This window comes from Equus caballus, chromosome 7 (assembly GCF_041296265.1).
Source record: "Equus caballus isolate H_3958 breed thoroughbred chromosome 7, TB-T2T, whole genome shotgun sequence".
In the NCBI taxonomy this organism is placed as follows: domain Eukaryota; kingdom Metazoa; phylum Chordata; class Mammalia; order Perissodactyla; family Equidae; genus Equus; species Equus caballus.
Genome location: NC_091690.1, coordinates 88,188,245 through 88,210,464, shown reverse-complemented (window position 1 = coordinate 88,210,464; position 22,220 = coordinate 88,188,245). Strand labels below are relative to the sequence as shown.

The 22,220-nt window shown below is 55.7% G+C and overlaps 1 protein-coding gene across 3 annotated transcripts in view; it reads left to right on the top strand.

The window, feature by feature from the left end:
• Nucleotides 1–21,985, top strand: part of USH1C (USH1 protein network component harmonin) — a 47,809-nt gene extending 25,824 nt beyond the window's left edge. Inside the window, exons 15-26 of one of the 3 annotated variants that reach the window (XM_070273422.1) lie at nt 225–274; nt 4,059–4,211; nt 5,479–5,595; nt 6,131–6,613; nt 9,944–10,063; nt 11,038–11,088; nt 13,696–13,737; nt 14,279–14,332; nt 14,669–14,768; nt 17,459–17,571; nt 18,904–18,959; nt 20,289–20,427. In XM_070273422.1, coding sequence (XP_070129523.1) covers nt 225–274; nt 4,059–4,211; nt 5,479–5,595; nt 6,131–6,613; nt 9,944–10,063; nt 11,038–11,088; nt 13,696–13,737; nt 14,279–14,332; nt 14,669–14,768; nt 17,459–17,571; nt 18,904–18,959; nt 20,289–20,412 — 1,463 coding nt within the window. In that variant the 3' untranslated portion in view covers nt 20,413–20,427. Of the gene's footprint in view, nt 1–224; nt 275–4,058; nt 4,212–5,478; nt 5,596–6,130; nt 6,614–9,943; nt 10,064–11,037; nt 11,089–13,695; nt 13,738–14,278; nt 14,333–14,668; nt 14,769–17,458; nt 17,572–18,903; nt 18,960–20,288; nt 20,428–21,550 lie in introns of those variants that run through there. The other 2 variants (XM_014741869.3, XM_014741870.3) reach the window with 2 other exon arrangements.
• The last annotated feature ends 235 nt before the right edge of the window (nt 21,986–22,220 follow it).

Sequence of the window (22,220 nt, the reverse complement as noted above, 5' to 3'; positions counted from 1 at the left end):
CATTGGGGCCTTTCTGAGGAGATCTTGGGCCTGCTTTTTACCCCAGAGGAGGCCAGGTAAGTGGGGAGTGGGGCAGAGGGAGCAGTTTGCTGCTGGGTCTGCTGGCGCTGTTCTTCATCTCACCAAACCGTGCGTTCCTTGGGAGCCTAACTCCCGGCTGCTGCCCGTGGACGCTCTGGCTGAGCTGAACTGCTCTCATCGCTTTGTTCTCTGTGTTCCTACAGCCTTTGGGTGGTTTTATCGTTACGATGGCAAATTCCCCACCATCCGGAAGGTAGGACAGGACTGGGTGCCGTGCAGGTTTGCTGCTGAGTCTGCTGTGGGTTTTGGCCTTTTCCAATCTGTGCTTCTTTTCCTGTTGACTCTCAACAGTGTGACCCGGCCTGTTCATTCAGAGGGCTAACCCCCCGTGCGCCTCTCTGTCAGGGTGACATCACAGGCAGGGCGCTGTCACAGAGGTATCGTGGGGAAAGTGTTCACCGGCTGAGACAGGTACCGCCGGGCACCGTCTGGGTCAGCACCAGCCCCGGTGGGCACAGGGCAGGGGCAGGGCCGAGGATAGCTTCTGCTTTGTTCCTCTGTCAAGTAGAACCAGAGGCCAAGACCAGAGCCAGGGACAGACGGAATGAACTACCAGGTTGGGTGTGCACAGTGCAACTTACGAGACTGACGCAGACACAGACTGGCTGCCGGGGGGCCATTTGCTGCCTCAGGTTGGGACAGAGAGCCACCCCATCATGACTTTCTCCTGGAAATATCTCTGCGTGTGCCCGGGATAATGCGTTTTTCTGGTCTGTGGGGCCTTGAATTTTCTCTTGAAATCTTATTACTGTATCTCCAGGCCCCATAAAACTCTGCCGTCCTTTTTCTTTCTAAATCACTTCGGCATTTGATTACGAAAATGCCCCTGTTAACGTCTGCAGACTGGACATTCCAGATGACTTGGCATTTGGGAATCAGGCCTCAGCATCAATCTGGGTAAACTAATTTAGGTGTCATCGCTCGACCGGCTCTTCCTGGCGGGATGTCAGTCCCCCAGAAACCAAAGCACTGGCAGCTGGGTGACCTTGATGATGTGGAACTTCTCCCTGCCTGTAAAATGGGAATATCGGAGGTGCCAGAAACGTCCACCCGCTTCCTCCAGCTGACACTGTTAAGATAACAGACAGCAGCATTATTCCTGACAGAGGTGAACGTCTTTACCCAGTAGCACAGATCATGATTTGCATGACAGTGAATAAACTTAGGACAGAGCACCTCAGGGGCTCCTTGCCGCACCACTGTGGTCTCAGAAAGGGCTTGGTCTCCTACGACTGTCCTTTTCATTCTGCAGGCTGCCTCTATGGCTTAAGACGTCTTCTGGGGCTAGATTTCTAATTCTTCTCTGTATACTGTCTCTACTGGAGCTCAGCTAGAGAGGACAAAACACACACGGGATTTTGAAAAAATAATAAAAGGAGACAGGCTGGTAAACTGGTTTCCAGCCACCAATAACCGGGTAAATGTAAGAAAACAAGCATCTCCTGCACACACTTGCCTCCCCTCGGAAGTCGTGTCACTTGAAAATCACTGTTGGTCAAGACGTAGCCCTGTTCCCCCCATTCATTAGTTCACTCATTCCACATATAGCTGGTATTTTGGTATTCATTTCATTTCTTATTGAGAGAAAAATTGCATTTAGGTAGAAGCGAGAGCATATCCACACCCTCTGCCTCTCCTCTCAGTCGGGACCAGAAGAAATATTTGCCATAAATTTAACTGACACCTGAAGGACAACAGAATCATGTCTCTCGTGCTGGCTCTGAAACTCTGTTGTCTTTTTTCCCAGAACTGTGTGAGATGCTTTGTCTCACAGCAGCTGGAGCACCAAGTCCAGGTCCTACAAGTGGCTCCCTATGGCCATGATTGCCAATGCACAGAATTCCTCTTGTTTGAAAAGATAACCACTCAGTGTCTTCTACTCCTAACCTGGCAGTGAGTTCCTTGGGGGCTCAGGCCTGTAGCCCCACAGAGTCTGTGCCAGGGCCTGAAGGATTGATTCCTGGTTCTGACTAAGCCTTTTCACCGGGACTGCTTGAGTAAATCAAGCAGACCAGCCTACTTAGGAGCCCACCTCTGGCAGGGGAGGCAGATCCATACACAGCTGTGTAACCCGTAGGGAGGAGGCAGGCAATGCGATGGGTAGCTAGCCCTTCTGCACTGGAAAGCAGGTGCTACTTTTTTGGAGAGGGGACAGAAGCAGTCCCATCTGCCTGTCCCACCCAGGAACCCTAGCTCTCAAATCGTAGCACTGCTGGGTATTTTAAGCCAACAGAAGGGCCATTCCTATCATGGTGGTCCCTGTGGGAGGCCATGGCCTTACTCTAGCAAGCTGACATTAAGCAGAATGTTTCCAACTCCTCTTGGGGAATTGCTGTCTAAATCTATAACATGATGGCAAGGATTCATCTATCAACTGAGCCAAGAGTCTAGTGAACAGGGCGCGCAAGGAAGCAGGCAGGACTCTAAAGCAATGAGAACCATTTTCATATGTGGCTCAGAGACTGCTCTGGGGTGGGTCCCTATCCCCGAGATGAGGGGCCATCTACAAAGCACATTACTTGTGTACAGAGGCAGGGATGTGACTCGGTCATAGGTCCAAAATGACCCCGCAAGTCCCTCCAGCTGTGGACAACGTTGTGTGTCCATTGCTGGGAAATTCAATTGCTCGTTCCTGGCCTTGGATGCTGGGATGATTCCAGAATTCTGAGAGCAGGCCCCAGGAAGCTTGCTGGGAGCGGGGGTGAGCTCAGTGAAAACGCGGGTTTCCCTCTGCCCCCAGAATTTCCCAGAGTGTTGACTGTCTGCTGTCCCCTCTCCTGAATGCTCTGTCCTCCATACTGTGTGTGACGGGGGCTCACACTCCCTCCTGCCGTTCTCCCAGTGCCCCCAGCTCATCAGGGCACAGTAGATAATTTGTGGGACCTGGAAAGACTCAGGTCCAAATCCTGGCACCACCACTTACTGGATGTTTGACGTCAGGCAAGGGACTTCACGTCTCTGTGCCTGGGCTCCTCCATTGGGGGAAAGCGGATGAGGCCTACTGTGGGATAATCAGTCAGTCCCTTGGCACATAGGCGGTCCATAGATGTTTATCCTCTTCCTTCCTTACTCCTTGGCTTCCCTGCAACCGCACTGGAGAAGCAGGCAGGGAAGCAGGCTTTGCAGGTCCAAATCCAACAGGAAGAACCAGGAGTCTGTGTGCCCTGCGTCTCCCTCCCAAATCCTCTCCAACACCGACAGCAGGAAGAGCAGTGAGCTGTTCTCTCCCCTACCCCCAGCTCCCAGTCCCCTAGGTTCTGGCCAATCCTCAGTTCAGGGGCCTGGTGCAGAGGGAGCGTGGATTTGGACTCTCCGGGATGAAATGGTCTGGAGCTTTAAGCATCAGGACAAATCTGATGTCCCTGGCTCTGGACTCCCAAGTCTGAGGCTGATGCCTCCTTTCTCGGTCAGGACAGAGGGTCTCTGCATGGGGCTTGCCAGCTCTCCCAGATTTTCTGTAGAATCTCCCAGGATGCATCTGTGGCATCTGAACATGAGACACCTTTCCATTCAGATGATGGAGAAGGCATGTGCCCAGATACTTGGACATTAATACAATGCCTTTTGTTTATACAGCACTTGGAAGCTCACAAAGCTTTTTCATAGATATTATTTCACTGGCTCTGGATGGCAAGCCTGTGGGGCAGTTATTTTCCCCATTTTGGAGATGAGGTGAATCAAGACCAGAGAGGTTAAGGAACTTAGCCAAGGTCACACAGCTAGTTAGTGAACTAGTAAGCCAGTTTTTATGACTGGCAAAAGGAAAATGTCTCCCACTCTGCAGTGGGTAGCAGTGACCTGCCTGTCCTAAACCTGAGGTCTGATGCCCAGCGCAGAGGGGCAGAGCTGGGGGAGGAGCTCACCATAGGCTGGTTGCCTGCTGTTGTCTGAGGGCTGAATGCCCTGTTTGCTGTGCTGTGCCAGTGTCAACACTACCTTGTAACCCTTGTCATGTAAATAATGCCACATCTGCTCAGAAAGGGAAGGATAAGAAGAAAGCCAAGTATGACAGCCTGCAGGAGTTGAGAAAGAATAAGAAGGAACTGGAATTTGAGCAAAAGCTTTACAAAGAGAAAGAGGAAATGCTGGAAAAGGAAAAGCAACTGAAGATCAACCGGCTGGCCCAGGAGGTGGGTGTCCCGCTCACAGGCCAGGCGGGGATCCCTGGGGTGCTGTTTGTTTGTTCCCCACCAAACTCCCAGGGAACCAGCTGGAGCTGTTCTCCCCAAATGGAGTCCAAGGAGGGAGTGAGCCCTGCACCCCTCCTGGAGAGAGAGATATCCCCCCCGCCCAGGGTCGGCTGAGACTAGCTTCTGGCTTAGGTGTATGTTTGTTTGGGATTGAGTCTAGCCTCCTTGCTCAGGTGTGGGTCTGAGGCTAGCCTGCCTGCCCAGACTGTAGGACTTAGGTTAGCCCTCCACATACCTGGCGAGAGGTTTGAGTCTGTCCCCTCCACCCCCACCTCACCAGAATATGAGTCCAAGGCTATGCCTCTCCACCCGAGGTGTGGTTGTGAGACCTGTCTCCCTCCTCAGGGTGTGCGTCTGAGGCTAACCCCTCTGCCTAGACTGTAGATTTGCAGTTAGCCATCCATCCACCTGTCATGAAGTCTGAGTCAATTTGGCCCCCTACCCAGGATATGAGTCCAAGAGCAGGTTTCCCCAACCTGTCTCAGATCTGAGGGTCTGGGTCTGAGGCTAACCCCTTTGTGCAGGCAGAGTGTCTGAGGCTAGACCTCTTCAACCCAGGAGTATATCTAAGGCTGTCCCCTTGAAGACATGCCAGAAGCAGTCTTCCCACATGAGTAATTCCCATTTCCTAGGTGAGGCAGATGACCTTAACTCCCCAGCTGTTGGGGTATTATTGGTTCTGTTTCTCTTTAATGTTTCCATGAATCAGAATGCCAGGCTGATTAGATTACAAAACCAGAGTAGTCCTGGAAAATGTGAAGTGTGCCAGGTCTGGCATTAGGAACAAATTAGCTACAAAATTAAAAATAAAATCAAATTGTGTTTCTGAGGACAAGGCAACCTTGAGTGGGGAAAAAAAAAAGAGTAAAGTTAAAATCTTGGAATGTGCCAGGAGCCTACGAAAGGACCATTCTTGGAGAATCTTAAGAGCCTCAGCGTTTGCAGGGTCTTGGGGGCCAGTGAACCCCACGCAATGCCTGAGCCCTTTCTCTGATTGTGCCTGACGCCCCAACACCCTCTCCCCCTAGTTTCTGCCTCCTCTGGGGCCAGGAGGAGCAAGCTGGGTCTTTTTCTAGAAAGCTGACATACCCCACACTACTCTAGGTTTTTAAGAAGTGTTTCTGTGCCGCTGACTCAAGTGTGCCACCCACGTGTGACTCTGGTGTCCCCTTTGTCCTCTCCTTTTCGCGCCGGCCTTGGGTCTCAGGTGTCCGAGACAGAGCGGGAAGACCTGGAGGAATCGGAAAAGATTCAGTATTGGGTGGAAAGGCTTTGTCAGACGCGCCTCGAGCAGATTTCCTCTGCCGATAATGAGATTTCAGAGGTAACGGAGGCCTTCTTTCCACAAAGACCCCTGCTGCCTTCAGAACGACCGCCCCGGCGACAGCGGGAGGCATGATGGCCCGGGCAGGCTTCCGTGTCCAGGGGCCCCCTCACCAGCCCACTCTTCCTTCCTCTTGTGAGGAGGGGGACGTGTCTGTGTACCTGCTTATCTCCAGTGACCACTGAGTCCCAGCTCGTCTGAGATGGTCCCTGTTAGGCCTGTTGTCCTGGTCTAATTACTGAGTGCCCCTTTCACTGTCAAGTGTGGTCCAGTTTAGATGATAAATTATATGGTCACCTTACTTATCACCCACATCTGGCGTTACTTGGGACTCTCCTGCATTTGGGCCTCCCTACTGCCCGTCTGGTATGCGCCTAACTGGGCACCCAGGTGACAGAGAAGCGACTCCCCCGTGGTTCTGGTTTGAGGGTGGTCGTTCTCCAGCAGCCAGAGAAACAGATAAGAGCATTGTACTCGATGCTTTGTGAAGTGGAGCCCTGTCTGACAATTACAGCACTTGCTTGCTACCCCCCAGATGACCACAGGGCCCCCGCCTCCCCCGCCGTCTGTGTCTCCCCTGGCCCCACCCCTGAGACGATTCGCAGGCGGACTGCACCTCCACACCACTGACCTGGATGACATCCCTTTGGACATGTTCTACTATACCCCCAAGATGCCTTCTGCCTTGCCTGTGATGCCCCATCCTCCGCCCTCCAACCCTCCCCCCAAGGTCTCGGCGCCCCCTGTCCTCCCCTCATCAGGCCGCGTGAGCACCTCGTCCTCGCCCTGGGTCCAGCGCACTCCACCCCCCATTCCCATCCCTCCCCCTCCATCTATTCCCACCCAAGACCTCACTCCTACCCGCCCGCTGCCCTCGGCACTGGAAGAGGCACTGGGCAACCACCCCTTCCGCGCTGGGGATCCAGGCAACCTAACAGAGGACCGGGAGGCAAAGAACCATGGTGGGAAGCCTGCCAACTCCCCCGTCCCTGAACGGAGCTTCCCACTCCCCCCAAAGGTACTACCCCTGTGCTGCATGCTATGTTGGGAAGCGGGAAGAGTGGGCAAGGCTGCTGTTTCCCGTGTGCTCCTCTGCTCCTATGGGCAGAGATGGGAGGAAACATCACCCCACCCCGCTTTCTAGGGATGAGCTCCCCAGCCTGCATGTTTTGGTCATCCAGCATGTGGGTGGTCTCTGCTGATTTTGAAGTACTGTATTGTATGGTGAGTTGCCTGTGACACTTGGGGTGGATGAGCAACAGTGCATCCATGTTCATCGCTCTCTCTGCTCCTCTTGCCTAGTATGGGCTGGTAACATTCAATGCAGTACTTGCAAGCCTATGTTAGTGAATAGTCAGAGCTCTGAGTCACAGCCAGTAATTTCTTGATATTAGCCCAGAAAGCCTTGATTATGGGAAATAAATCCCTGGTTTAATGGAGGGAAGGGGGGGTGCAGTGGAGCACTATTAGGCTCTGTAAATGAGGTGACAACACTGTCCAATGCAGTATTAGGACATTGCAGTGCCATTTTCTATGGCACTAGCCAACCACATTGGCTTGAAGTATGATACTCAGAAATTTCTGGCCAACTTCCAGCTACAGAAAAAATGAAGATGGAGAGTTCCTAGAAATCTCCAAATTATCCCTAGCTAAAAGACTAGGGATCTTTTTCTTGGATGTCAGGAGGCAGAAGAGTGATCTTTCCCAAAAAGACATATTTCCTATTAATTGTTCTTAATCCAAAGACTATTTTGGAAGAGGCAATCCCCAGGGAAGACAGAGAGCTTTGATCTCATGGAGGGAAAAACAAAATATTCCTTTGTGTCAGTAGCCCTGGGGCCAGGCTTGAGACAGAGCTAAAGCAGCTCATGTCAACTGCGTAGGGGCTGGGGGAGGGCAGTCTGTACCTGATCAGTGGTTTTCACTAACCTTCCCTGCATGGATTTGAGTTCCTGCATGAAGGGCAGCATAAGCACTCAGAGCCTTCAAGAGAGCTCAGGGAAGAAAGGTGGGAGTGAAGAAAGTGCCAGTTGCCAAGGCTGCAGCTCCTGGCTGGGGATTCTCAGAGGGCCTTCCTCTGGACCTCCGGTGGAATCCTAGCCCTGCAGCCGACAGAGAGAAGTCTGCCTGTTCCAGGGATGTCTTGCCCCAGAGCTCAGCCAGGAGCCGGTTCACAGGGGGCTGAGTTAGCCTGGCACATCCTTCTTGTGAGTGGCCCCCACCAAGATGGGCGGCCGCTTTTCCTCAACAAATTTGATTCAGCAATCATTGATTGACTGGGCACCTGCTTCATGCCGCTCTGTGTAAGGGGGGAGGGGAGCAGGGCTGAAGGGTCACAGAGGAGAGTGGCACACCTGTGCTCTCTAGGACTTTGCATTGGAAGGATGAGCAGCTGACCACGCAGGATTCAGCTGTGAAACTGGCACTGGCCAGGTGCTGTGGGAGGGCTTCATACCAACGGGAGGTTGAAGGCACCTCTGTAGAGTAAAGGGCTTGTGAGCTGAGCCTTGAGGGATGGTGATACATGGAGGATGAGAGGGAGGGCACTGCAGGTGCAGGGAACATAAAGATGGCAAGGAGGAACCACCTGAGTGTGAATCCTGGCTTGGCCACTGGCTGGATGATTTAGAGCACGAGTTACTTCATCTCTCTGAGCCTGGGTGGATGCGAGTGCTAATGGCACCCACATATTATAAGGGTCAAGTGAGTTAATACATGAAATCATTCTAAGTTAACACTTTGGAGAGTGTCAGGCACAGAGTTGGTGCTCAGTAGACGTTAACTATGATCAGTGACAGATCAGGGTACAAGAAAATTTGGATGAAGCTGCCCACAAGAGATTGGAGGCAAACTCTGCAAACTTTTGAGTCAGGGTCAAGATTCAAAACAGGGTCCAGCTTTCTCGGATTCCTCCAGGAATCACGAAGTTCCCACTGTAAGTTTCCGATCAGAGAACAGGGAACATTAACAGCTCCCCCGACACCATGAGCCTCTGAACAACTGGACCATAAGAGCTTAAGTGACATCAAAGCCAGGGTTGTCCCTGACATGAAGGCCAGGGGGGCTGCCGTTTGGTTAGCTGCATCCTGCCTGGGTCAGCGCTTGGCCCTGGCACCACCTGCCCAGCCCCCCCCATTCTCCTGGCAAATTGTCCTCAATGCTACAGCAGAAAGTGTGGGTGATCACACACCTGCACAGCCAGCCCAGCTACCAGCAGGCCTCAGGTGGCGGAAACACCTGTGTCAGCTTGGCATGTGTGCCAGCCACACCAGCACCTGCCTGAGGAAGGGTTTCAGGGCCATATCTACCCCCAGGCACTGTCCCCTGGGCCCACCATACTATTGAGTCATTCATTTATTCATGCAGCACGTTTAGTGAGCACCCAGTATATGCCAGACTATGCTGGGCCCTGGAGAACCACCCCAGCATAGGCAGTCCAGGCCCTGCCCGAGACAGCCCGGCGGGAAGTCAGTCACAGGTAAGCAGAAACTACCACACTTGCAGGGGAGATGGAGAACCACAGTGCTGCGATGAGGGGTGGTGGTGCAGAGGAAAGCTCAAGGAGTGCTTCCTGAAGGAGGCAATGATACCCAAGCTAAGACCAGGGCAGGTAAAGCAAGTGGGATGAGCATATGCAAAGGCCCTGAGGCAGAAACCTGGCATTTGGGAGGCTAAAGTTAGGTGGTGCGAGGAGGGTGAGGAGTGAGGGATGATGCTGCAAAGGAAGGTAGAGAAGCTCATGAAGGACCGTGGAGGTCAAGCCAAGGAGCTCAGGAGTCAGTGGAGACCCATCAAAGGTTGGGGGCAGGGTTGTGACCTGATCCAGTTTGTTTTGCCCTAGATGCTGAGGTGGGTTAGAGCAGACAGGTTGCATGAGCTCCTCTGGATGCTGCTCTCACTGGTCCTCACCCCCAGCCTCCAGAGACTCTGTGCCCACCCACCAGGAACAGCAGATGCTTCGAGTGTAGTCCAGGACTAGAACTGTGGCCAGAAGAGAGAGCCCTTAGGGAGAGAGAAGGCTGGATGACACTCAAGGCCGCTGGGAGCGAGTCTTGAAAGTATGTCCTCTGAGTGACAGTGGCTGCTGGGGCCCCCAGCACTGGGCTGTGGCTCAAGTGCCTGGTTCCTTAGAGCCACCCAGTAGTTTGTGTGGCCTCAGAGCATGCTGTGGCCAATGGACTTCTCGTCTCTCTGCTGAAGGTCACACCCCTAGGACTTCCGGTGGGATGCCCACACCAGGCTGGTTCAGCATGTGCATGGTATTTGCATGTGATTTGAAGTGCCATGGTTGGCCCAGGCCACCCCCACCACGACCTCTCATGGGTCTCTCTTAAACTAACCCCTGTAGACATTTTGCCCAAGCCCGCAGCCTCCAAGAGGCCCTGGCGTGTCCACCATCTCCAAACCAGTCATGGTCCACCAGGAGTCCAACTTCATCTACAGGCCAGCTGTGAAGTCTGAGGTCCTGGTAAGCCCTGGGGTCCTGCCTAGCGCGTCTCCTGAGGAGCAGACAGGGGTTGTCTCCCTTGGGTTCTGCTGGAGCGAGAGTGAGGTGGGCCGCAAACTCACATCAGGGGCCATCTCCTACCCTCCTCATTGGCCAAGAAATGAATCTACGTGGGTGTAAGCGGCTCTGCACGGTCTCACTGAATCCTCCCAACAGTCCAGTGAGAAGGTTCATGTTGTTCTCCCTGTTTGCCACTTGAGGAAACTGAGGCTCAATAAGGTTAAGTCAGTTACCCAAGGCAGCGTCTTTCTGACTCCAGAGCCGAAGCTCTTACCTGCCTTGTCAGATTGCCAAAGCCTACACTGACTCCACTTACCCTGGCCTCCGCCCCTAAGGTCTGGTGGCATGGAACCGCCTCGATGAGGGACTGGCCAGAGCAGATCCACTCCCTTTCTCCGGTTCACTTCTCACTCCTCGCTGGGACCAGGAGTGTGAGGTGTGGTCCTGGGGGAGAGGAGAGGGTCTGCCCACCCCCGGGCTCCTTTGGCTCAGCGAGCTGGGACTCATGTGCATCCCCCTCCAGGGGTACAGGCCCCTGACTGCCCCCCACAGTGGGAGGAGTCATGTGAGAATTTTTATGCCTCCTTCAAGGAAACCCTATCCAAATGTCAGGGTGCAACAGCTCAGATACTTATTTTGAGCCTTAGCTGTCCTGGCAGCTCCCCACAGAGCCGAGTTCGTGCTCCTGTGACAGCCTGCTGATGCAGCCGCGTCGTGTTCTCTGGACGATGACAAGGGGTGGTGTCTGCCTGACTGGAACTGGGTAGCTGCTGCGTCTGGGGACATGGAGCAGACCCCTTGCATAAATCAGGCTGTGGCTGTCTGGGGAGGGATGTTGGCAGGGCAGCCCGGGCTGGCAGGCCCAGGCTCTGGCACCAGGGGGCAGACGAGACCCGTTGGTAATGTCCAGTGTGGAACTGTCTTTTTTCTGGCAGCCACAGGAGATGTTGAAGAGGATGGTGGTTTATCAGACAGCATTCAGACAAGTAAAACGATGCCTTCTGTGTGTCTGTGGTCCTCCCCACCACCCCCATCCCTCCCACCCTGACTTCTCTCTCTGGGAATGCCGGGTCGGCTCTGAGGCGGCCCGAGGTGCCGTCTGCCCGGAGCCTCAGGCCAGAGCTGTGTCCTCGTTGTCCGTGGCCAGGGGTTGGGAAGGGTCTCATATCAGGTGGGGACTCTGGGCTTCTTAGACCCCCATGACCCAGCTGAGAAAGCAGCAGGATCCCCGGGGACTTGCTCTTTTGCTGCTGTTTGTTCACAGAGGAGCAGGCAGAGGGAATCTTCGGGGGTCCCAGAGGCCAAGCTGGGCGTTTGCTCAGCCCTAGGAAAGAAGAGGCTGCCTGAGGTGTTCCCCCGTCTTGTCCCCTCAGGCAGATCACAGCTTCACCAAACCCCACCTGGCACTGAACCAGCATCAGGAAGGAAGTGGGGGCCCGGGTCCTCCATCTGCCCGGGGTGCACAGGGCTGCAGGAGTCCTTGCTGGTCCATGAGTGGCATCAGGCAGGCAGCTGCTTGTCCCCCCTACCTCCTAGGGCTTACATCCCAGAGCCAGCCCTGGGATTGGGTGTCTCACCATTGATGAAAGAGACCCCAAGATGGAGATGTTGCAGCCAGCCTCCTCATGAATATCCCACCCCCCAACCACAGGCTGCTTTGGCTACAGGCAGGGAGCAAAGAGGTGCCAGCTGTACAGTGAGACATGATGGGGCAGCGACAGGCAACAGCTAACACTTAGAAGGTGTGCTGTGCTGAGCACTGTTTCTAAATATTTCATTAACTCATTTACTCTTTACAACAACTCTAGTGGCTAGGTGCTGTATCACCCCCATTTTGTAGATGAGAGACCACAGCAGAGAGATTGGGAGACGTGCCCATGATGGCTCAGCTAGGGTCAGACCCTGGGTTTGAGTCCAGGAGGTCGGGCTCCTAAATGCTCCTCCTTCCTGCCTCCCAAAGCCCCATGATTATGAAATGGACATGTAAGGCCTTGTTGTTTAGGATGCCAGCAGGTCTCGAGGCAGAGAGGCAGGAAGGTGAGGAGTCCAGGGAAGTCAAACCCTCGCTCTACTGCCCACTGACTGGGTGACCTTGGGCATGAATGTCACCTCTCTGGGCCTCAGTTTCTCCATCTGTTGGATGAAGGGTTGGGCTCCCTCTTCAAGGGCTGACCAGCTGTAGTGGCTTATAGGTCTCTGATCTAAATTCACGCAAGATCTGGCCCATCCCTGGGAGCAGATTCTCAGGGGGAGGGAGAGAAGGAGGCCCATAGCCCACACTGCCCAGTTTCCAGAAGAAACAGCTGAGGGTAGACAGGGCCCTCTCCTGGAAAGAGAATTGACCCCAAATCCCGCCTAATAGCCCCTCTGACCCCTGGATTTGCTGCATCCCTTCCTCTGCCTGCTGCCCTGACACTCGCAGACTGAGCTGGGGGTGGCCTCAGAGCTGGGCCAGGCCCTTTGGGGTTGAGCCTGGGTGATGAAGGCCAGTGGGGAGGGAGGGCAGGCAGGTGCCCAGGGATCCATCTGCTGATATTTGGCCTCATCTTGTACCCAGAGCTTGGTTGCTGAAGCTGAGCATTAAGGGGGCTGTGGCCTCCCCGTGATGCTGACCGCAGGCCCCAGGGGACACTTGGTGTGGTCTAGGGAACTATGTGCTTGGGGTGGCTCCACTCGGTCCAGCAAGGCCTGTGTGGGCCCCTGCCACAGGGCCTCTCCTTCACTCCCACCTCCCCACGGGGACTAACCGAGGCTTTGCTGCCCTCGGGCTTGGCACGCCTGGCCCCTCGGCCTGCAGACGAGGCTCCCGCGCTCTGTGTGTGACCCCTGGGAAGGCGGTGTGTTCTGGCTCTGCCCCTTTCTCCCTTCTCCCCACCCTGTTTCTGTGTCTTCGGGATACTCTTCCCACAGGCCCCACAGAGCCACGTCCCCCGAGCTGCGCATCCTCTCTCCTCCTCCCCCGGCTAAGGCTCTCGGGAGGCCTCTTGCCTTCTAGATAAGCGTTACATTAACAGTGCCAGGCACCGGGCGAGCACAGACCGCCCCCCACTTTCCTTTTGATGCCTGATGTCCCTTTGCCTGCCTCCCACTGACATTTTGTGGCTGATTTCCCCAGGGAGAGCAGCCTCTAGCAGTCTTGGTCCTTCTTTGGGGTCAGAGCACTGGATGGAGAGAAGCTGGGCTTCACGCCCCAGGGCCTGGACCCAGCCTGCGTGGGAGCTGAGGGAGGGCCTAAAAGACCTGAGGCTGTGGGCAGAGGAGACTGCAGCAATGCCCACGCTGCCCGCCCGGACCACCTAGACGTCAGCGGGTGCCCCTGCCAGCCACATGCCCACCCCGCTGGAACAGTGTGGGGTCTGGGGCCAGGGTCCTGCAAACGCTTCAGTAGCTTCCTGCTTCCGCAGGGTAGGGTGCTCTGGCTGGTGGGGCTGCTGGCCTCCTCCCTGCATCCCCCTTGAGGCCACACCTGGCCCCCGACTCCCTCCCCTACCTCCGACCCATTCACCGTTGTCTTACTCTGCCCTAAGCTTGTTTCCTGAGTGACCCTCAGGGGCCTCTGCTCTGCGGCCCTAAAACCCTGCCTTTGCTTCCAGGATTTCCGGAAATATGAGGAAGGCTTCGATCCCTACTCCATGGTGAGAGAGAACCCCTCCCCCAGGGAGGAACCCCAGGAATGGGGTGGGGGATTACAGTGTTTTTGGTGGTGCATTCTGGGCCCTGGGGGTCCTGGGATGAGGGGGGCGTGGGAGGAGCCCCAAGGAGGCCCAACTGCTCTGTCCTGTGAAGGCTCCTTTCAAACGGGATTCCAGTGCATTCCACTGTGAGCTAAACGGCTGGTGTGTGTGTGTGTGTGTGATTCATTACAACGGTAGGGCTCACTGAGCGCCAACTAGGTGCCAGGCACCGTGCTGTGTGTTTACAAGACACGCTCTCACCCAGTCTCACAATATCCCCAGCAAGAACAGACCTGGGATGTGTGTGGCCACCTCTGTGTGTGTGTGTCCATGTGTCCCCCATGGGGCTTGGGACCCCCAGTTGAAGACCATTAGGCGTGGGGCTGGGAGAGGTCCCCTTGTCCATGTCTTCTGCGGGGCCAGTGTCCCACAGGTGCCTGCCCCCCCCGCCCCCCCCCATCCTTCAGACAGCCTCACAGCTCCCCCTGTCTTTTCCCTCCAGTTCACCCCCCAGCAGATCACAGGGAAGGATGTCCGGCTCCTGCGCATTAAGAAGGTACCTGGGCACGTGGAGGAAGGGGGGCCACCCTCTTCTCTGCCCTGCCCCCTCCCCTCTTGGTCCCCTGCTTCTCCTGCTCTCAAGATGACTCCTGGGTGACCTCTCAGATCCTGACTATTCTGCTCTCTCCCACTGAGGATGCCCCCTCCTGTGCTCGGACTGCACGCCCAGGCCCCACTTGGCGTCCGTGCCTCATTTTCTCCCTTGGGGCCCTGCCATTGGCCCCATGGCTTCTCCTGCCCTCTCGGTGGCCCTGTTGAGAGGCTCCTGGCTACCAGGTGCCCACAGGTTTCTGTCTGCTTGGCTCCCTAAGGCCTGTTTTCCTCTCACCAGGAAGGATCCTTAGACCTGGCCCTGGAAGGCGGTGTGGACTCCCCGATCGGCAAGGTGGTCGTCTCGGCTGTGTATGAGGGGGGAGCTGCTGAGCGGCACGGTGAGTTTGGGGATGGTGTGACGGTTATACAGGACTCTCCGGGAAAGCCAACAGCTGCCGCTTGGAGCGGGTCAACAGTTGCTCAAGAATGCCCCCCACCTGGATCCGTCCATTCATGCACTCATCCCACACTTTGCCCGTGGGCATAGGATGGTGCCAGGACCTGTGGGTACGCAGGCAACCAGATACCACCCGGCCCTCCAGGGGCTCCTTGTCCTGTGGCGAAATATGCTCAGACCTGCCAGCAACTGAGGGTAACAAAGCGGTCTAAGGGCTGACAGAGGACTAAGGGGGTAGAGGGAACCTATGGGAACCCGGAGGGGTCCTTTACCCAGCGAGGGAAAGGGGGCTGCCGGGAGGGGTCCCTGGAAGGTTGATGCCTGAGGTGAGCCTTGCGAAGCTGGGAAGGAGCTTTCCAGGAAGGAGGGACAGCGCACGTGGAAGCAGGGGACAAACCATCAAAACCTTCCCCATCCTTTTAATAAGGATGAGAGCCAACGTGTGTCAGGAGTGAACCACATGCCGGGTGCTGTTCTAAGTACTGGCGCGTCATCCTGTGTCTGAGTAGTTCATCTGTATCAACTCATTTAATCCTACAACAAAAGTAGGTACTCTTATTATTCTCATTTACAGCTTAGGAAACTGAGGCACGGGGCGGTTAAAGTGCTTGTTCAAGGACCCACGACCAGTAAGCGGTGGAGGCGGGACCTGAACCCAAGCAGCTGGGTCATTTTGCTTTACTGCCCAGCATGAGTATGGCCTCTGCCTCGTCCCCTCCCGGAGCGGCGGGGCCCCCATCCCGGGTCTCTCTTGCGGCACGATCTTCTTGCTTTGCTTTGATCCCCGAATCAACAGACACACGCTCTGCTGAGGAGTGAAGCTGCGCCGACCCCAGGCACAGACTCTTGCCTCAAAGTATCAACCCCTCTGCCATCAGACAGTGTCTGAAATGCCACCATAAGGGATTTCTTTTTCCATGTCCAGGAGGCTTCTCATACTCCCGAGCCTTCTGTGAGGGAACTGGCATCCTCAAAGGAGGAGCCCCAGGCCCCTCACCTTTCCAGGCCAGAGCAGGGAAACCCGTGCTCAGATCCCTTCTGGGCAGGAGATGGAGTGACGAGCATGTCACGGGGTCGCTGGCAGCCAGGCTTCTGGGGGTTACTACAGCAAGTCCCGCCCTGCCACCCACGGCCTTGGGGGCCTCAGGCCCCTCCCTGCCACACTCTGAGCCCTCATTTCAGCTAGAGGAGGGGGCCTGCTCAGCTCGGCAGCTGCCGTGGCCCACACTGCCCCCCACCCCGGCCCCACGCCCTCCCCCTCTGTCCTGTTTCTGTGCCTGTTGAAGGACGGGCCGCTGCTTGGCCCGGGGAGGCCACCTGTCTGCGTGTCTAGCAGGGAAAGAGGACCAGGATGGGCGGCTGACTTTTCCTGGGCCCTCCCCCCTTACAAAGCCCCAGCCCGACCACTGCCTTATTGCCTCTGACGCTCCATCTTGGGTTTGTGCAAAATGAAACCGTGAAAGTCACCCGTGCGCAGGCCCACTGTCCAGAGGAAACTGCTCTCTACAGCTTGCTCCCACACCGCTTTGGACACACAAGCAGCTGGTGAACGTTTCACAGGAGCACACGTGTTTCAAGCCCACCGGGCCACCATCTTCAGTAACACACACTACATTCCTACCGGCCTTCATGCCCACAAGGCTTCTGGGTGATTGTTCTGTGGACACCAGCACTGCAGAAATTCCTCAAGAAAAAGGTTCTGAGGTTGAAGATTTGTGGGAAACCATGCACAGTCTATCCACTTCTTGGAGAGCCACATACATATTAGCATGTTCAAGGTTCTGACAAGTCCTGCAGTGAGTAAGTGTTTAGCTTATAACTCAGCTTTTCCCAAATTTATCAGATCACAGGTCATCTTATCCAGGAACACCTTCAACATCGTTCACTTATTCAAGAAATATCCAGTTGAATTCCTATTCTGTGCCAGGTTTCTGGGGATACAGTGGTGAACCCAAAAGAGAATTCCTGCCTTGTGGAGCTGACAGCCTGGTGGGAGAGGCCATCAGTCAACAAGTAGATAGATGATTACAACTTGTGAGAAATGCTATGCAGGAAAAGACCCGGATGCTGTGAGAGACTAATAGGAAAGACCTGCTTTAGAGCGAGTGGGGGTCAGAGAAGACCCCTCTGAGGAGGAGACATTTCAGCTCAGACCTGGAAGAAGAGAAGAAAGAGAGCAAGGACAAGTGTTCCAGGTGGAACAGCATTTGAAGGCTCTGAGGCAGGACAGAGCTCGGCCTGCTCAGGGACCTGAGGCAGACCAGCAGGGCTGGAGCACAGGGAGGGACGGCTCGCAGGACTGGCTCGTGTTTCTGATAACTTCGCTGGAAATGCTGCTCTGCGTCCGTCTGCAATAGCAGAGGCCCATCCGAGAGCTGGGGCAGCAGAGCTTCAGCCCTGCTGCCCCGATTCTGCTGGGCCGGGTATGGGCAGACAGATGGGTGGGAAGGAGGTGCCCTCTCAGTAACCTGGTGGATCGTTTCCCCTCGTGCTTTCTGAGCCCTTGTGAGCCCAGAATCCAGGAGCAGCTTCCCTCTGGGGCCCTACAGTGACCCTCTCTCTCTGCCAGGCCCTGGGCCAGGCATGTGTCACTTACAGCCCAGTTGGTCATTCAGCTTCATCTTCCCGCAGGTGGCATTGTGAAAGGGGACGAGGTCATGGCAATCAATGGCAAGATCGTGACGGACTACACCCTGGCCGAGGCCGAGGCCGCCCTGCAGAAGGCCTGGAGTCAGGGGGTGAGCGTGAACCCTCCCCGCCTCCCTTCCTTGCCTACCCCTGGCCCTGCAGCCAGGGTGCCCCAGCCCAGGGCGGGGGTCTGGGGTCCAGGCAACTCTTGGGTGACACCCACATACCCCATCCAGACAACAGTCTCAATCTGACAAGATGGGCTTCAGAAAAAGAAATGGCAGTCCCTGATCTTGAATCCAAAAAGCAAGTGGCACAAATCCAGACTGCAGAAGACCAGGCGTGGCAACCCACCCAAGAGAAAGACTTAAGGTCTTTTCTAAGTGCACTCTGAACAGGAATCAAGAGAGTGCTTGAGGCCACTAGAAAGCATTAACAGAAGTAGAGGGCCCAGAAAGGAGGAGGGGCTGGTGGTAGTCTGCCCTGTCCTCATTAAACGCCCACCTGGGTCAGGGCCACCACATAAGATCTCCAGGCTGTGCACTGCACAATCCGAGGTGGTGCCCTCCTACAGACTACAATGTGAATGGTGCCCACTCATGTTGTGCAATGCACAACTTGTGCAACTGTATGCAGGCAGCCGAGCCTGAGGTATTAAGTTCAGTGCCGAGGAAGCTGACCAGATGGGCCTGGGACTCACATGAAGGGATATGGAGAAGAGAAGACTCACTGGTAACATAATGACTATCTTTGATTATCTGCAGGGCTGCATTAGGGTAGAGGGAGCAGAAGTGTTCTCTGTGATTCTTGAGGGCAGAACTGGATTGGATGGTGGGAGGTCCTGGGAAGAGATTTCAGTCCAGTATTAGGAGCTATGGCATGGTAGAGGGTCCACTGATAGTTCGTATACTTTTTATTGGATACACCCAAGCCAAGGATGGGCAACGATGAGTAAGCCAAGATGGCAGTGATGCCCTTGACAGCATTCAAGTGTTAGGATCAAAAAGCTAGACCCAAGTTCCCCAATTGGCTGTGCATCAGAATGACCTAGGGAGCTTGTTAAAAATAATCTTTCCCAGGACCTACCCTACATTTCCAGGGGCCAAGTCCATGAGTCTAGAGTTTTAAGAAATTCCCCAAGTGATTCTGAGGTTGCTGCCTGGCCCTGGTCCACAGACCAGCATTTGGGACCTTAGTGTCGTTCAAGGGCCTGGGAACCCAGGCCTCAATGGTTCTGAAGCCTCAGAGACTGGAAGCTTTCCCAGCCCATGGGACTCCCCAGTGAGGCCTGTCCCTACGAGGCAGACCTCCAGCCCCACCTGAGCCTGCCTCCCCACGGGAAAAAGGCCCCAGCAGGCTGATCCTGGGCTGAGGGGCCCAGGAGTGGGAATGGAGTGTCAGGGGGGACCCCTGAGCATGCCCCAGAGTCACACGGCTTCTTCCCACAGGACTGGATTGACCTTGTGGTTGCTGTCTGTCCCCCCAAGGAGTACGACGATGAGCTGTAAGTGCATGCGGGCACCTGGCCCACTACCTGCTCTTTCCCCCTCTCCTCCTGAATCTTGGCTCCCTTCTCCCAGCCCACCCCCAGCCTTCATCCAGCCTGAAGGAGTGGCCCAGTCACACAGCTTCTAGTAGTAATTGCTCCCAGGAAGCTCCTGGGCTAGAGAGAGCCTAGAACTAAGTCACTGTCCTCAAGTTGTCAGAGCTGCCTCCAGGACTGTCTTGTCCAGAGTCTTCTTTCCGTGTGGAAAACCGAGGCCCAGAGAGGTTCAAAGTCTCAGACCAAGTAAATGATGGAATTGGGACAAAAGCCTCAGGCTTTGGTTCCCCATTCAGAACGCCGGCACCATCAGCAGCAGTTTAAAGGTTTCTGCCTGTTACGCTCTGGAAGATCTTCCTGATATGCGGCTGCATTCCCTCTTTTTTTTTTTTTTTTTTTTTGAGGAAAATTAGCCCTGAGCTGACTACTGCCAATCTTCCTCTTTTTGCTGAGGAAGACCGGCCCTAAGCTAACATCCATGCCCATCTTCCTCTACTTGATCTGTGGGACGCCTGCCACAGCATGGCTTTTTGCCAAGCAGTGCCATGCCTGCACCCGGGATCCAAACCAGCAAACCCCGGGCCACTGAGAAGCAGAATGTGCGAACTAAACCGCTGCACCACCGGGCCGGCCCCTGCGTTCCCTCTTGCTGCGTCTCCAGGCAGCCAGGACCGCAGGCTTTGGCCCATCGTGCAGGCTCTCCAGGGAGCCCTGGCCCAGTCTCTGTCTTCCTCTGCGATTCCCTGTGTGTCTGTCTCTCTCTGTATCTGTTTCACGCCTGTCTCTGTATCTGTGTGGGTCCTTCTCTTTCCCTCTCTGTCTCTCCCTCCCTTCCCGCTTCCTTGCTGTCAGCCTCTGTCTCTCATCTGCCCTTCTCCGCTTCGTCCTCCTTCCCTCATGCCTCTCCCCCTTCTCTCTTACCCTTTCCTTTGCTTGCTTCTCTCTATCCTGGCTCTGAGTCCCTGCTTCTCTGTCTTTGTCCCTCTGCATCCATTTTTCTCTCTCTTTCTCTGTCTCTCTGCCTCTGTGGTGTCTGGCATCCATCCTCACCTCATGGTCACCTCCCTACCCCTCCACACCCTCTCCACCCTCTGCCTGCCCGTCGTGGCCGCACCTGCTTGCTCCCCCTGCCCAGCAGAGGCTGAGTTCTGTGCATGTCTTGGAGAAACTGAGGCCTTGTAGCAACTGGTTCCCGAGGCAGGAGCCAAGTGAAGGGAGAGGTCCGGTGGAGCTCTGCCTGGGAATAACCGAGTCCTGTTTGGTGTTTCCTGCTCTGCTCTGCATACGTAGCTCTTCTCTTCCCTCCTTTGCAGCCGAAAGCCCCCAGCCGGTCCGAAAGCTCCTTGCAGACTGTGCTCCCCTGCATAGACACGGGTTCCTCCCGCAGCTGGCGCCTGGCAGCCCCCGATGGTGAATAGGCAGGCGGGCTGCAGGCCCCGTGTGTCCATGCTGCTGTAGTGGCCGTCTGCTGCCCACGCCGGAGGCAGGTTCTTTGGATTGGTGTCTGGAAGGGGGGCGCGAGGCACCATCCCTGGAGTGCTGCCTGAGCCTGCTGTTGGCCACACTGGAGTTCTGTCTGACTCAAAGGCCCCCTCCCTCGGGGGAGCTGAGCACAGCCCAGTTTGTAGCACGCTTGGGACCTGTGCATCCTGACTCACCCCAGCCTTTGGGACCTGCCGTGGGGCCCGCACAGCACCCGAACAAGCTGGATAGAGCAGTGGCACCATGCTCTGCTGGGCAACAGGGTGCCTCAGACCAGGCATAATGGGCTGGGTGAGCCCAGAGGAAGCACAGCCTGGATTTCCCCGCCCCTGGGAGCACCACCCTCTGGGAGCCCCTGCCCCACGGGGCTCCCGTGCCTAGCAGAACCAGGGCAATTAAGAGGCGATTAGTCTGGTCCAAAGAATCAGGGTCGGCCTATATGGGAGTTGTTCCTGTCCTATTGTGACCTATTGTGGTCTGAGCCCTGCTCAGACCATCCGTCCTCTGTGCCGTCTCTCTCCCCTGGCTCCGGACTCTGTCTGAGACACTGTGGAGCCCAGCTTTGGGATGTATTTCCCACCCTGTGACAGGGCTGTGCCCGTGGACAGAGCTGGCAGGGGGCCGTGAAGCTGGCGTTTGGTGTGGCCTAAAGCCCACAGCTGGCAGCATCTGGGGCAGACCCAAGCCTGGACTTGTTGACTTTTCTGTTTCAAGTTTCTCGAAACATTATGGCCTCATGTTCCCAAGACAGTCAGCCTGCTCTGCTGTGGCTTCTGGGATGGCCTCAGTGGCTCTGTGTTTCCGGTCACTTGTCATCTGCTCTTTGCAAGGGACTCCAGCTTCTCTGCCTTCTGGTCCCCTCCTGGCTCATCCCGGGTGTCCCTCTGCCTTCTCCCTGACCCCTATGTGCTGTGGCTGGTGTGTAGCTGCACAGGGTCTGCACCAAGAGGGGCCTCCAGAGGTGGGCAGGGCATCGTGCCCCCAGGGGGTGCTCCCTGCTGTCACGCTCTGCCCTGGGCTGAGTGTGTACCCACAAGGCCTGCACCCATACCCTTTCCTCTTCCCCACAGGACTTTCTTCTGAAGTCCAGAAGGAGAAACCAGATTCACTCCTAAAAGCCAGTGAGCTCTGGACCCGCCCTCCTGGACACAACCTGGAACCAGCCTCGAGAGACGCCAGCCCACAGGCGCCCTGCAGAGCCCCAGCCAGCACCCGGGGTTCAGACTCCCCGGGGCCACTCTTCCAAAGGCCGAGAGGGAGGAGGGAGCAGCCGGCCCTTCTGAAGGTGGCTTCTGGGACCCAGACTCCCTTGGCTTTCCCCTGTCATGTAAATTTGGTCTCTCCCGGCCCTGGAAGCCTCCCCCCTTAGATCTAACAGGACCTGACTCTCGGGTGTCTCTCTGCATCCCTGTCCTCTCTCTCCTGTTGCCGTTGCTGCTAAGATTGTTGCCACAGACCTTACTCTGAACTCATTAACCAAATAAACAGACTTCTTTTCCAACTTACGGGAGGGAGTGTGGGTGTGGGCAGCAGACTCAAGGCTGTCAAATAAAGTCCTAAGGTTTTGGCCCCTATTCGAGAGCGAGAAACAGACCCGGGTGCTGGGATCTGGGTCTGACGTTAAGGATGTGATCAAATGGCCGGGGGCTGGGCAGCTGGGCTGGGCCTCAGTGTCTTCTCAGCAGAAGGATGGCAGGAGATGAAGCCCGTGTGGCTTCCAGAAAGCACAGCAGAAGGCAG